The following is a 13,437-nucleotide window of genomic DNA, read 5'->3' on the forward strand; positions in this document are numbered from 1 at the left end:
GAATGCTCATCAAACACTTATTTCGAACATCCCACAGGTCTGCAGGCTAATTGGGAACAGGTGGGTGCCATGATTGGGTATAAAAGCAGCTTCCATGAATTGCTAAGTCATTCACAAACAAGGATGGAGCGAGTGTCACCAATTTGTAAGCAAATTGTCGAACAGTTTTAGAACAACATTTCTCAACGAGCTATTACAAGGAATTTAGGGATTTTACCATTTAGGGTCCGTAAAATCATCAAAAGGTTTAGAGAATCTGGAGAAATCACTGCACGTCAGCAATGGTATTACAGACCTTTGATCCCTCAGACGGTACTGCATCAAAAACCGACATCCGTGTGTAAAGGATATCGCCACATGGGCTCAGGAACACTTCATAAAACCACTGTCAGTAACTACAGTTGGTCGCTACATCTGTAAGTGCAAGTTAAAACTCTACTATGCAAAGCGAAAGCCATTTATCAACAAGACAAAGGAACGCCGCAGGCTTCACTGGGCCCGAGCTCATCTAAGATGGATTAATGCAAAGTGGAAAAGTGTTCTGTGGTCTGACCAGTCTACATTTCAAATTATATTTGGAAACTGTGGACGTGGTGTCCTCCGGAACAAAGAGGAATATACCCATCCGGTTATATTGGACAACTTATGTTGTCATCCAAGCAACGTTATCATGGACGCCCCTGCTTATTTTAGCAAAAAAATGCCAAGACTCGTGTTACAACAGCGTGGCTTCGTAGTAAAAGAGTGCGGGTACTTTCCTGGCCCGCCTGCAGTCCAGACATGTCTCCCATTGAAAATGTGTGGCGCATTATGAAGCGTAAAACACGACAACAAGACCTCGGACTGTTGAACAACTTAAGCTTTTTTTTATCCATCCATCCCATCCATTTTCTACGGCATATTCCCTTTGGGGTCGCGGAGGGCGCTGGTGCCTATCTCAGCTACAATCGGGCGGCAGGCGAGGTACACCCTGGACAAGTCCCCACCTCATCACAGGGCCAACACAGATAGACGGACAACATTCACACTCACATTCACACACTAGGGCCAATTTAGTGTTGCCAATCAACCAATCCCCAGCTGCATGTCTTTTTTTTTTTTTTATATTAAGAATTATTACAGGTAAGAAACGCAACTCATTCAAAAATCCAAATTACAGTTAAGAGATAGTCATGGTTCAGACCTTCAGAGATCTTCTGCAGCCTGGAGAGCATCTGGGCCAGTTTCTGCTGTCTCTCAGCCAACTCACCTCGGCCAGAGAAGTCCACTCTGAACAGAGCCATGATGGAATCAATGATCTGATAAACAGACAGCGAGGAAAAAACAATAAAAATTGGTTTTATGAAATATATTACAAATGTCACAAAACTCCTCCATCAGAAAACTTGCTTTTTACCAAAAGCTTAAAGACTCCTCCTTCTTCATGGAATTTGGCTGCTACAAAGTTCAACAGCTCCATCTGATGTTCACCTGAGACAGCAGACAGCGAATGAACGTCTGGAAGAACCACTATTGGTCTACATTTAATTCTTAACCAAATTTCAGTCAGATGGTAACAAAGCATTAACGCAATCATATGTAAAGGCAAAATTAAACTAAGAAACCATCACATTGTCGCCTCATATGACATAATAAATTATATGAATTACAGCATTTGAACACCTACCTTTATCAAAATAAATTCATATCATCAAATTGAGACTTCTTTAACAACCACATTCATAAAATACATTTCTATTAACAATCACAGATTGGCATCATTAATTCATTAATGTTGTGGTAGAATGGAGTGACAGTCCCCTGGCTGGAAAAGTTTGCGCCCAAATATAAACCGTCTTTAATTTAAGGTCGAATGGAGTGAAGTTTTACGTATTACCATGAATTGATTAACGTGGACCCCGACTTAAACAAGTTGAAAAACTTATTCGGGTGTTACCATTTAGTGGTCAATTGTACGGAATATGCACTGAACTGTGCAATTTACTAATAAAAGTTTCAATCAATCAATCAAACGTTTTCCCAGATGACAAAATTTGTGTCCAAATTTAAATTTATTTGAATTTATTGTGAGTGAGTTACTGCGCTAACCTAAATAGACATCAATTTATGGTCGAACAGTGTGAGATTCCTCAAGAAGACAAACTTAGCGCCCCAACATAAAGGGGAACTGCACTTTTTTTTTTTAAATGTCTATTATGAGACAAGAACATACGTCATTTTTATTAAAGATGATAAAAAAATGCTTGGAAGATGCAGCTAATGTGAGTCACCATCGTAGCCTTCATCAACTTCAAAGCCCTCCAGCAACGTTTTGTATACACACTGCAAGTCTATATATAATGTAGTAACAAACACGTTCGTACAACTTGTCCAGGTTGTACCCCGCCTTCCGCCCGAATGCAGCTGGGATAGACTCCAACACCCCCCCCCCCCTCGTGACCCCGAAAGGGACACCAGGTTGTACCCGCCTTCCGCTCGAATGCAGCTGGGATAGACCCCAGCACCACCCTTGGCGCATTTATTTTTGTTTGCATAGCGCACATCTGACTTTTGGCAACAACCCCTTCCAGAAACAAAACCCTTGTGTTTGTTATAATCATGTCAGATTCGGTAACAAACAACAAAGACGACTATTTTTGGACAAATGAGGATTCACAACCTTATATTTTTTAAGCTGAATTTATAGAGGATGAACTACTACTTATAGAAGCCAGCACGAAGGAAAAGTGAGACATTGGAACAGACGGAAGCCGAGAGAGTGAAAGTGAATGAAAGCTGCAAAATGTGGAACTCGAAACCAAGCTATTTCGACAAAAATTGCGTGCTTACCCATAATTAACCAGAAAAAACATCACTGGCCAGCTGGACCAAAAGCACAAATGTCCTTCAAGTGAGTTACACTTTATATCGCCCATGATACATACGCAGCACGTCATGCGTATTATTACAACTACAGTACATACGCTGTCTGGCTAGCTGTGTACAAACAAATGGTGAAATGTGGGATAATACTTTACAGATACTGTAATATGATTGTTCATGTTTTTCAGTCAGTACAGACTGATGTCTGTACACATTGTGTTTTGCATTACAAATCTCAAACGCATTATGTGTCGTTGTAGAAGGTAGCTTATCTATATCCGTATTTAGCTTCTACGGCTAATATCGTAGTATGACGATGTGTTATTACGCTAGAGAAATAGTTCCTCAGTGTTTGCTCTTACAATATCATGTTTGCTACAGATTGGTTATACGGAACGTAAATTAAGTATTGTTGATTGCTTGTTGCATTTTTTAAGTTAGTTTAAAGTTTACATTTAGTGGTAGTGATGGCTCCCATTAGCTGCATTGGTAGTCAGCAAGAACAAGCCAAATTTTATGTTACAAAGCGAATAATTTTTTTTAAAACTTTTGTATTTTTCTCCATCTTAATGATTGTTTACGATAGGCAAAATAAAAAAAGTGCAGTTCACTTCAAACTGACTCCAATTTATGGTGGAATGGAGTGAGATTCCTCAGAAAAGCAAAGTTAGTGCCCCAAACCTTTCTGACATCAATTAACAGTGAAATGGATTAATAGTTCTCAGAAAGGCAAACTTAGCGCCCTAACTTAAACTGACTTTAATTTATGGTGGGATAGAATGATATTCCTCATGCTAGCAAAGTCAGCATCCCAAATTAAACTGACTTCAATGTCTGGTCGACTTCTGTGAAGTTCCTCAGGAGGCAATGTTAGCATCCCAATCGTAAATTAATGGTCGAATGGAGTTAAATTCCTCAGCCTCGCAAAATTAGCATCCCTACTTAATTGACTTCAATTTATGGATGCATGGCGTTAGGTTCCCCAGACTGGCAAAGTTAACGCCCCAATTTAAAATGTGTTCAATGTATGGTTCAATGGAGTGCAGTTCCTCAGACAGGGAAAGATGACATCCCAACTTAAGTTGACTGCGGTGAAAAATTAGGCTAAAGAGTTATTTTATTTTGTAGGCTTTTGCCAATAAATGTCCAGCGGTTATCTCGGAACTATTCAAGCGTTGTGCCCTTTGTCTAAACAAGGTAGTAATTTTTTAATTGTAGGAAAAAATTGTTAACATACTTTGGACACAAAGTTTACATTGTAAAATAATTGACTGTTAATTAGCCCAAACATGGATAGGTAAATTTCCATTATAACACATGTCCGTACTAGTATAGGCCCGGGCATAAAGCACGTTGTCGAGGACGGCACCATGGTCCACATTAAACCTGTCTGCAATGTCTCTCAGTCGGTCTGGGCGGCTAGAACCATACATTTATCAATTAAGGGTAATAGGAACAACATAAAAGTACATAATACTGCATACATAAATATAGCCAAGTAAACAAGTATTCCTGTGTTTTTCAGCATGAGGATACAAGGTGTTCTCTGTGTCTAAGAAGATAACCTTCCCGCCTGAGTAGCCTTCTTCTCCTGGTAGCTGAGCTGTGACTGGACAAAAGTAACATAGCGTATGTTTTATTTGATTGTTGCTGTAGAGACAATGTTTTTTCAAATGATGCTTTTCTCACCACAGAGTGTGTGGGAGAGCTGGGTTTTTCCTGTACGGAACTCTGCAAGATAATACCATATTTCATATCATCGTTAGGATCATGTTGAAAATAAGAGACAGTGTTATCAAGAAAATTCTCACCACCAAAGGCCTCTGTGATGGCCATACTCTCTATTCCTCCACCCAGCAGTTTACTGCACAGACAAAACCATAGTCAAATAACAGGTTTGCTATCCAATTTCCATATTTTCACCAGACAGAGTACAAAGACAGCCTTAACTCAAACTCTTGACTGCCGGTTGTAATGTGAAAAACCAACTTTCTCTTGGCGCTGTACTCAAAGGCTGTCTGAAATCCAACATTCTATAATGTAAAGAAGGTCACACTGTTTACAAAAACAAATGCTTTGGCAAGTTATGCAAATTTAAAAACAACAATTTTACCAGCATTTTTCCTGCAGCCTCCTTAATCTTTTCTACTTTTGCTTCCGACAGCCCTTTAATGTTGCACAAAGCTTTGCGAGTGGTCATCTGGATTCCCCTAACGGTGCAAATACCCACCAATTTGAGCTTTTTGATATCCGCCATATTCTGTGGTGACAGTCAGAAGGAAAAGGGTCAGACATCTCACAACTAAATATTGCTTAGGAGGGGATATTTAGGTTAGTTGTGCTTACTACAGGGCTGCACAAAAACAAACCTGTTAACCACTTTCACACCTAAATTCTAAATACTAGCGATGTGACGCTCTTGAAGCAACTTTTGAACGCCTCTTTTAGCAAAAAAAGTCTAAATCAAATGAAACATAGCAGTATTTGGATTTACTTTTCTGGATCATTGTTCTGATGCAGTTAAATACGAATAGTTCAGGCCGAAACACACACCAGGGTAGTAATTTTGTATTCACATTTTAATAATGTTCTAATTTTGTATTCTAGTTTTAATCAAACTTTTTATAAACATATATACATTTTATTCTTACCGTATTTTTTAAATATTTTTGTGATACACATTTTTTTAGGTGAGGGGGAAATTCCAAAGAGAAATGTCACTGTCAATCACAGGGATGTGGCACCACTTTATGGAATGTTTACAATGAAGACAAAAAAAAAATACAAGGAAGCCGGTGTTTTGAAAAAATGTGCTCCGTCATAAAATAGAACCAGTTATGTGATCCGATAATTAGCAACATAAGTAATGAACATATTTCCGAAATATGTCCTAGAAAAGTGCTTTTGTAGATTTTATTATTATTCATACATGAGCTTGTCAAAGTACTTAATGCTGACATTCATTATGTCACCATACCCTAGACTGTATGTAGACAAACAAACAGCCATGCATTTCAGATTATTCACGGTTTATACCGTTTTTGTTTTGGTTTGTTTCCTGGTATGTACAACATTGCTAACAAAATAACCACATTACATTAACACTTTTTTTTTTTACTTTAATTGCTAGTTATTCTGTTTGTGGAAACCTTTAGCATTACAGCGAATGAGTGAGCATGCTCAGTAGCATTTGACAGTAATTTTTTATAGGCAGCAAATTGTTCCAGAACCCTGGCTCCCTTTTAAGAGCCAGTAATCCCATTTCAACTACCCATCCATCCATCCATTTCTACCGCTTTCCCCTTTTGGGGTCGCTGGAGCCTATCTCAGCTGCATTCAGGAGGTAGGCGGGGTAAACCCTGGACAAGTCACCACCCAATCGCAGGGCCCCATTTCAACTAAATACTGGCAATTTTAGCTGCCATTTTACTCAAAAACTCACACTGCATTGATGTTACAATGGAGGCTGATACTTTCTTCTCACTTTCTTTGCTACCCAATTAGCCTCACTGGCCAGGGCGGGTCAGTTATGCTGCCCTGGTTGGTGACGCGTGTTGGTTATAAAATCATTAGCTCAGAAGAGAAGCAATCACATTAATAATATGTTTTTTTTTGTACTCGTCTTTATTACGTCCATGAATTTACTGAGAAATGAGTGACTGAGTCATGTTTTTGACTAGATATTTTTTCAGTCTTTAAATTCAAAAAGTCCTGTCAACTTAAAGGGGAACTGCATTTTTTGGAATGTTGTCAATGTTTTCACAATTCTTATGTGAGACAAAAACATGTAATATAATTTTCTTTTTTATACATTCAAACTAGTTAAATAATTGCTGGCAAAAGTCAGCTTACAATGAAATTATTGGGAGTCGCTCTATTCTGCCTATAAAGCGCTCTACAAACATCCAAACACTTCCACCAACGTTTTGTATACACGCTGTAAGTACAAAAGCCAAAACCGGTAAAGTTGGCACGGTGTGTAAATCGTAAATAAAAACAGAATACGATGATTTGCAAATCCTTTTCAACTTATATTCAATTGAATAGACTGCAAAGACAAGATATTTAATGTTCGAACTGAGAAACTTATTTTTTTTTTGCAAATAATCATTAACTTAGAATTTAACGGCAGCAACACATTGCAAAAACGTTGGCACAGCGGCATTTTTACCACTGTGTTACATGGCCTTTTTCGTTTTAAGAACACTCAGTAAACGTTTGGAAACTGAGGAGACCAATTTTTGAGGCTTTTCAGGTTGAATTCTTTCCCATTCTTGCTCGATGTACAGCTTAAGTTGTTCAACAGTCCAGGGTCTCCGTTGTCGTATTTGACGCTTCATAATGTGCCACACATTTTCAATGGGAGACAGGTCCCGACTACAGGCAGGCCAGTCCAGTACCCGCACTCTTTTAATATGAAGCCACGCTGTTGTAACACGTGCAGAATGTGGCTTGGCATTGTCTTGCTGAAATAAGCAGGGGCGTCCATGAAAGACATTGCTTGGATGACAACATAAGTTGCCCCAAAACCTGTATGTACCTTTCAGTATTAATGGTGCCTTCACAGATGTGTAAGTTACCCATGCCTTGGGCACTAATACACCTCCATACCATCACAGATGCTGGCTTTTGAACTTTACGCCTATAACAATCCGAATGGTTCTTTTACTCTTTGGTTCGGAGGACCCGACGTCCACAGTTTCCAAAAACAATTGGAATGTGCACTTGTCAGACCGCAGAACACTTTTCCACTTTGCATCAGTCCATCTTAGATGAGCTCCGTCCAGGCGAAGCCGGAGGCATTTCTGGGTGTTGTTGATAAATGGCTTTTGCTTTGCATAGTAGAGTTTTAACTTGCACTTACAAATGTAGCAACAAACTGTAGTTACCGACAGTGGTTTTCTGAAATGTTCCTGTGCCCAAGTGCAGATATCCTTTACACCCTGATGTCAGTTTTTGATGCAGTGCCACCTGAGGGATCGAAGGTCACGTGCAGGGATTTCTCCGGATTCTCTGAACCTTTAGATGATATTACAGACCGTAGATTGTGAAATCCCTAAATTCCTTGCAATAGCTCGTTGAGAAATGTTGTTCTTAAAATGTTCGACAATTCGCTCAGGTATTTGTTCACAAAGTGGTGACCCTCGGCCCATCCTTGTTTGTGAATGACTAAGCATTTCATGGAAGCTGCTTTTATACCCAATCATGGCACCCACATGTTCCCTATTAGCCTGTTCGCCTGTGGGATGTTCCAAATAAGTGTTTGATGATCATTCCACAACATTCTCAGTCTTGTTTTGCCACTTGTGCCAGCTTTTTTGAAACATGTTGCACGCATCAAATTCCAAATGAGTTAGTATTTGCAAAAAATAAAGTTTACCAGTTCGAACGTTAAGTATCATGTCTTTACAGTGTATTCAATTGAATATAGGTTGTAAAGGATTTGCAAATCTTTGTAATCTGTTTTTATTTACGATTTACACAATATGCTATCTTCACAGGTTTTGTGTTTTTTATATTTGAAATGAAGTAACAGACACACTCATAACGTGATATTTACGTATTTTGCTCATTTTAAGCATACAGCGGCCTATTAATTCATAGAGGCATCACAACGTTTGATTTTCCTTATACAACACAGACTACAACTCATGCAGACTTCATGAAAGCCAATAAACATAATAAAACATCACATACTGTAGGGGTGGACGAGATCCGCCCGGAGTTCCTTAATGCTCTGGATGCTGTGGGGCTGTCTTGGTTGACAAGACTTTGCAGCATCGCGTGGACATCGGGGGCGGTACCTCTGGATTGGCAGACCGGGGTGGTGGTTCCTCTCTTTAAGAAGGGGGACCGGAGGGTGTGTTCCAACTATCGTGGGATCACACTCCTCAGCCTTCCCGGTAAGGTTTATTCAGGTGTACTGGAGAGGAGGCTACGTCGGATAGTCGAACTTCGGATTCAGGAGGAACAGTGTGGTTTTCGTCCTGGTCGTGGAACTGTGGACCAGCTCTATACTCTCGGCAAGGTTCTTGAGGGTGCATGGGAGTTTGCCCAACCAGTCCACATGTGCTTTGTGGACTTGGAGAAGGCATTCGACCGTGTCCCTCGGGAAGTCCTGTGGGGAGTGTTCAGAGAGTATGGGGTATCGGACTGTCTTATTGTGGCGGTCCGTTCCCTGTACGATCAGTGCCAGAGCTTGGTCCGCATTGCCGGCAGTAAGTCGAACACATTTCCAGTGAGGGTTGGACTCCGCCAAGGCTGTCCTTTGTCACCGATTCTGTTCATAACTTTTATGGACAGAATTTCTAGGCGCAGTCAAGGCGTTGAGGGGTTCCGGTTTGGTAACCGCAGGATTAGGTCTCTGCTTTTTGCAGATGATGTGGTCCTGATGGCTTCATCCGACCGGGATCTTCAGCTCTCGCTGGATCGGTTCGCAGCCGAGTGTGAAGCGACCGGAATTAGAATCAGCACCTCCAAGTCCGAGTCCATGGTTCTGGCCCGGAAAAGGGTGGAATGCCATCTCCGGGTTGGGGAGGAGACCCTGCCCCAAGTGGAGGAGTTCAAATACCTGGGAGTCTTGTTCACGAGTGAGGGAAGAGTGGATCGTGAGATCGACAGGCGGATCGGTGCGGCGTCTTCAGTAATGCGGACGTTGTACCGATCCGTTGTGGTGAAGAAGGAGCTGAGCCGGAAGGCAAAGCTCTCAATTTACCGGTCGATCTACGTTCCCATCCTCACCTATGGTCATGAGCTTTGGGTCATGACCGAAAGGATAAGATCACGGGTACAAGCGGCCGAAATGAGTTTCCTCCGCCGTGTGGCGGGGCTCTCCCTTAGAGATAGGGTGAGAAGCTCTGCCATCCGGGAGGGACTCAAAGTAAAGCCGCTGCTCTTTCACATCGAGAGGAGCCAGATGAGGTGGTTCGGGCATCTGGTCAGGATGCCACCCGAACGCCTCCCTAGGGAGGTGTTTAGGGCACGTCCAACTGGTAGGAGGCCACGGGGAAGACCCAGGACACGTTGGGAAGACTATGTCTCCCGGCTGGCCTGGGAACGCCTCGGGATCCCCCGGGAAGAGCTAGACGAAGTGGCTGGGGAGAGGGAAGTCTGGGTTTCTCTGCTTAGGCTGTTGCCCCCGCGACCCGACCTCGGATAAGCGGAAGATGATGGATGGATGGATGGATGGATACTGCAGAAAGTATGCTGTCAATGGGATGCAGACTGTTAGGATGTTGATATATTCTCGTTTAGATGAAGAATGACTCATAATGGTCGCATAGAGAAAAGGGGGTGGAACCGGTCGCCATTACCAGGTCTAAGTTGGCTGTCAAAATATACTTTCTCAGTTTATATCCACATAAATATCCAGGTGAAAGGCATGATTTATAATATATGATGAACTTTTACCAGCTTAGAAGGCACAGAGCAGCTCCCCAGCTCATGTCAATACAACAACACAAGCTATAGTTACCTCTCGTTGATCAATTTGCCGCTAAAGGTAAGTCCTTAACATTAGTGCTTAATATAACAACATTGCTAATTCTCTGTTAATATTCAAGTTACAAAATGTAAATGGAGTATTTATTGCAGTTTCTAGATATCTATAGTGGGTTTTATAGACGGAAATGACATCATGCTCCCATTGGCTCCAATTTAAGCTGACAGTGCTAACTTTTATTTAAGATTTTATTTACAATATAGAATGGATTAAATAAGACACATGTTCTTGTCTCAGATGGATTTTTAACTATAGGCACTCTTTCTTTCAAAAAGTGTTGTTCACTTAAGACAGGGGTGTCCAAACTTTTTCCACTGAGAGCCGCACACGGAAAAATTAAAGCATGCGGGGGCCATTTTGATATTTTTCATTTTCAAACCATAACAAAATATATGTATTTTACCTTTAGGGGTCCCGGGGACAATAGGGGGTCTCAGTTAATAAAATGTTAAAGATAAGTAGAAGTTGTATTATTATTTTCTATTTAACGCTTACAGTAAATCTCTATGTCAACTTAAAAAAAAAAAAGGTTTTTATGGCTTTTCTGTCAAAAACATATTTGTTTTTTTAATAGTAAAACTGAAATATGCAGTATTTTGTAAATAGAACCCTAAAAGATCAATAATGCAAGACACCATTGATTTTAATTCTTTATTATTTTTGAGTAATCACAGTGAAAAGATAAATAAAATACCACTGAATATATTTGGGATCCAAAAGGTGCCCCACTCAGAAAGTAATACATTTATATTAGGGTTTTTTTTTAACTTTCAACACTTAAGTTACGATTTTAACTATTATTTTGTTTGTTTTATGCTCTTTTGTCAAAGAAAACTTTGTTTTTATATGGCAACTTCACAATATATGCAATATTTACCACAAAAACATTTTAAAGTGAAATATTTGAACTAATTGGACCTTTGAAAATAATTCATTATAACATGGATTTTTTGTCATTATTTTTTTATTGAGTTATGGAAAAAAAATTAAAAAACGATTGATTGAAACTTGTTATTAGTAAATTGCACAGTACAGTACATATTCCGTACAATTGACCACTAAAATGGTAAAACTTGAATAAGTTTTTCAACTTGTTAATCAATTCATGGTAAAGATGTTTTTTACATGGTAAAATAAAGACAAAAGAAAAAGTAACAGCCTGCATGGCAGCTTTGTGTTAACATTGCAACTTTTTCTCGATAGATTTCACCTCATTCCAATATTTTTAATGTTTTTTTTTATTTTTGCAATAGCATCTCCAGAATGTGTTGTGGGGGGCCGGTAAACAAATAGCTGCGGGCCACAAATGGCCCCCGGGCCGCACTTTGTACACCGCTGCCTTAAGACAATGACAAGGAGCCCAACAATAATGATAATAAACAGTGGGCATTCTTAGAAATAAAATCACGTTGCCACAAATAAAAATGTCTCAGGGTCTCGCAATCTTATTTCTAAGCAACAAAACTGTGTTTGGCGTTTTTCAGGGAATTGTGCAGCCAACTCACAATGCCATGCTTCTGTAGGAGGTCGATGTCTTGGAAAAAGGACTCCTGGTGGTGTGGAGACAAAAAAAGCTGTTAAGACTGTCACTGACACTAACTTGGCTAGTGGAGAGGGTGGATTGTTATTCATTCAACTGTAAGCTAGCCCATCATTAAAAGCCAAAAAATGTATACATCTCTCCAAATCTTACCTCCTCGTCCTGAAATGTAGCATCATCTTCAACAACTTGATCTTCCGACATTTTCATTGTGAAGGCTAATCGTTGTTTGGCCTAGCTTGATCTTAGTTCAAGTAGCTTAAGGCCAACTAGAGCACTATTCCAAAACAAAATAAAAAATATGAACAACTATTTGTTCTTTTAAAATGCAATTGAAGCAACAGTAGTTAGCGACACCTTTAAAAGCAGCTCAATATCAGTACGTTTTGAAATCAATGGAGCTATTGTTTAGTCAAGTTGTTAGTGGCGGGAACGTCCTAATTATGCGACGTTCACGGGAAATTGGATTGTCTGATTCTTTACCAACATGCTCATGAATGTTTGGTTTAAATGCTGGAGAAAAGTTCGCTCTTACATTTGTTGTGGACTGTGTGTGTAGAATTCATTAGGTGTTTATTAAACAATATATTAATTTGACTTTTAATCCATTTAGGGCTTTTGTGATATTGGCATGTTGAAAATGCTTGACCATCTAATGCAGAATTTGTAATTTGTTGTGGACTGCTGCTATAAAAGGGTGTCATCTATTAGCTGTTTATATAAAAAAAAAAAAAAAAAACACTGACAAGTCATTTTTTAGAGTAAACTGGGCTGCAGAGCCATATTCAACATATTAGAGTAGGTAAAATATGTCCAGTGGTGCCCACATTTCTTCTGCAGGCGAGCTACTTTTCAATTGACCATGTCGAGGGGATCTACCTCATTAAAATATATCATTTATATGTTATTTATGAAACATACGTTTTTGTTAACATATTAAAGGTTTTTAATGATAATGCAATAATGTTTAACACATATGGAGTCCTTTCTTTCATGAAGACAAGAATATAAGTTGGAGTATTACCTGATTCTGATGACTTGCATGTCTTTGGAAGTGGGAGGAAGCCGTATTACCCGGAGGTGTGAATATTGTCTATCTGTGTTGGCCCTGCGATGAGGTGGCAACTTGTCCAGGGTGTACGCCACCTGCCGCCCGATTGTAGCTGAGATAGGCACCAGCGCCCCCCGCGACTCCAAAGGGAATAAGCGGTAGAAAAAGGATGGATGGATGGATGACTTGCAGTGATTGGAATCCAACAGAAGTGCGGATAACGTCGGCATTTTCAAATGGATGAGAACAAAAGTCCTCCTTTCTGTCCAATACCACATGAAAGTGGTTGGTTATTTAGTTAGCGCAGGCAAGAGGAAGCAGCGCTTTTACTGTGAAGATAGGAACTGTGCAGTCAGTCTTTTAAGTTTTGACAGCAGGTAAAGCGCGAATGTGTAGAAATAAAAAGTGTTTTTCGCCTTCCTGTCTATCACTTTTTCTTAATAATGAGCTCGCAGCAGCCAGTGTCATCTCACAAGACCCTCA

The 13,437-nt window shown here is 40.0% G+C and overlaps 1 protein-coding gene and 1 long non-coding RNA gene across 4 annotated transcripts in view; one reads left to right on the forward strand and one right to left on the reverse strand.

The window, feature by feature from the left end:
- LOC133557944 (uncharacterized) overlaps positions 1-4,477 on the forward strand; it is a 12,747-nt gene extending 8,270 nt beyond the window's left edge. Inside the window, exon 3 of the long non-coding RNA XR_009807874.1 lies at positions 4,388-4,477. This is a non-coding gene — a long non-coding RNA (uncharacterized LOC133557944). The remainder of the gene's footprint in view (positions 1-4,387) is intronic.
- The window catches only part of dmc1 (DNA meiotic recombinase 1), a 14,276-nt gene extending 1,724 nt beyond the window's left edge, over positions 1-12,552 (reverse strand). The window contains exons 1-10 of one of the 3 annotated variants that reach the window (XM_061908926.1): positions 12,057-12,552; positions 11,869-11,913; positions 4,976-5,122; positions 4,813-4,895; positions 4,674-4,726; positions 4,552-4,593; positions 4,399-4,471; positions 4,190-4,281; positions 1,397-1,470; positions 1,184-1,298 (exon numbers count right to left, since the gene is read on the reverse strand). In XM_061908926.1, coding sequence (XP_061764910.1) covers positions 1,184-1,298; positions 1,397-1,470; positions 4,190-4,281; positions 4,399-4,471; positions 4,552-4,593; positions 4,674-4,726; positions 4,813-4,895; positions 4,976-5,122; positions 11,869-11,913; positions 12,057-12,113 — 781 coding nt within the window. In that variant the 5' untranslated portion in view covers positions 12,114-12,552. The remainder of the gene's footprint in view (positions 1-1,183; positions 1,299-1,396; positions 1,471-4,189; positions 4,282-4,398; positions 4,472-4,551; positions 4,594-4,673; positions 4,727-4,812; positions 4,896-4,975; positions 5,123-11,868; positions 11,914-12,056) is intronic. The other 2 variants (XM_061908925.1, XM_061908924.1) reach the window with 2 other exon arrangements.
- Between the last annotated feature and the right edge of the window lie 885 nt (positions 12,553-13,437).

This window comes from Nerophis ophidion, linkage group LG08 (assembly GCF_033978795.1).
Source record: "Nerophis ophidion isolate RoL-2023_Sa linkage group LG08, RoL_Noph_v1.0, whole genome shotgun sequence".
Classification (NCBI taxonomy): domain Eukaryota; kingdom Metazoa; phylum Chordata; class Actinopteri; order Syngnathiformes; family Syngnathidae; genus Nerophis; species Nerophis ophidion.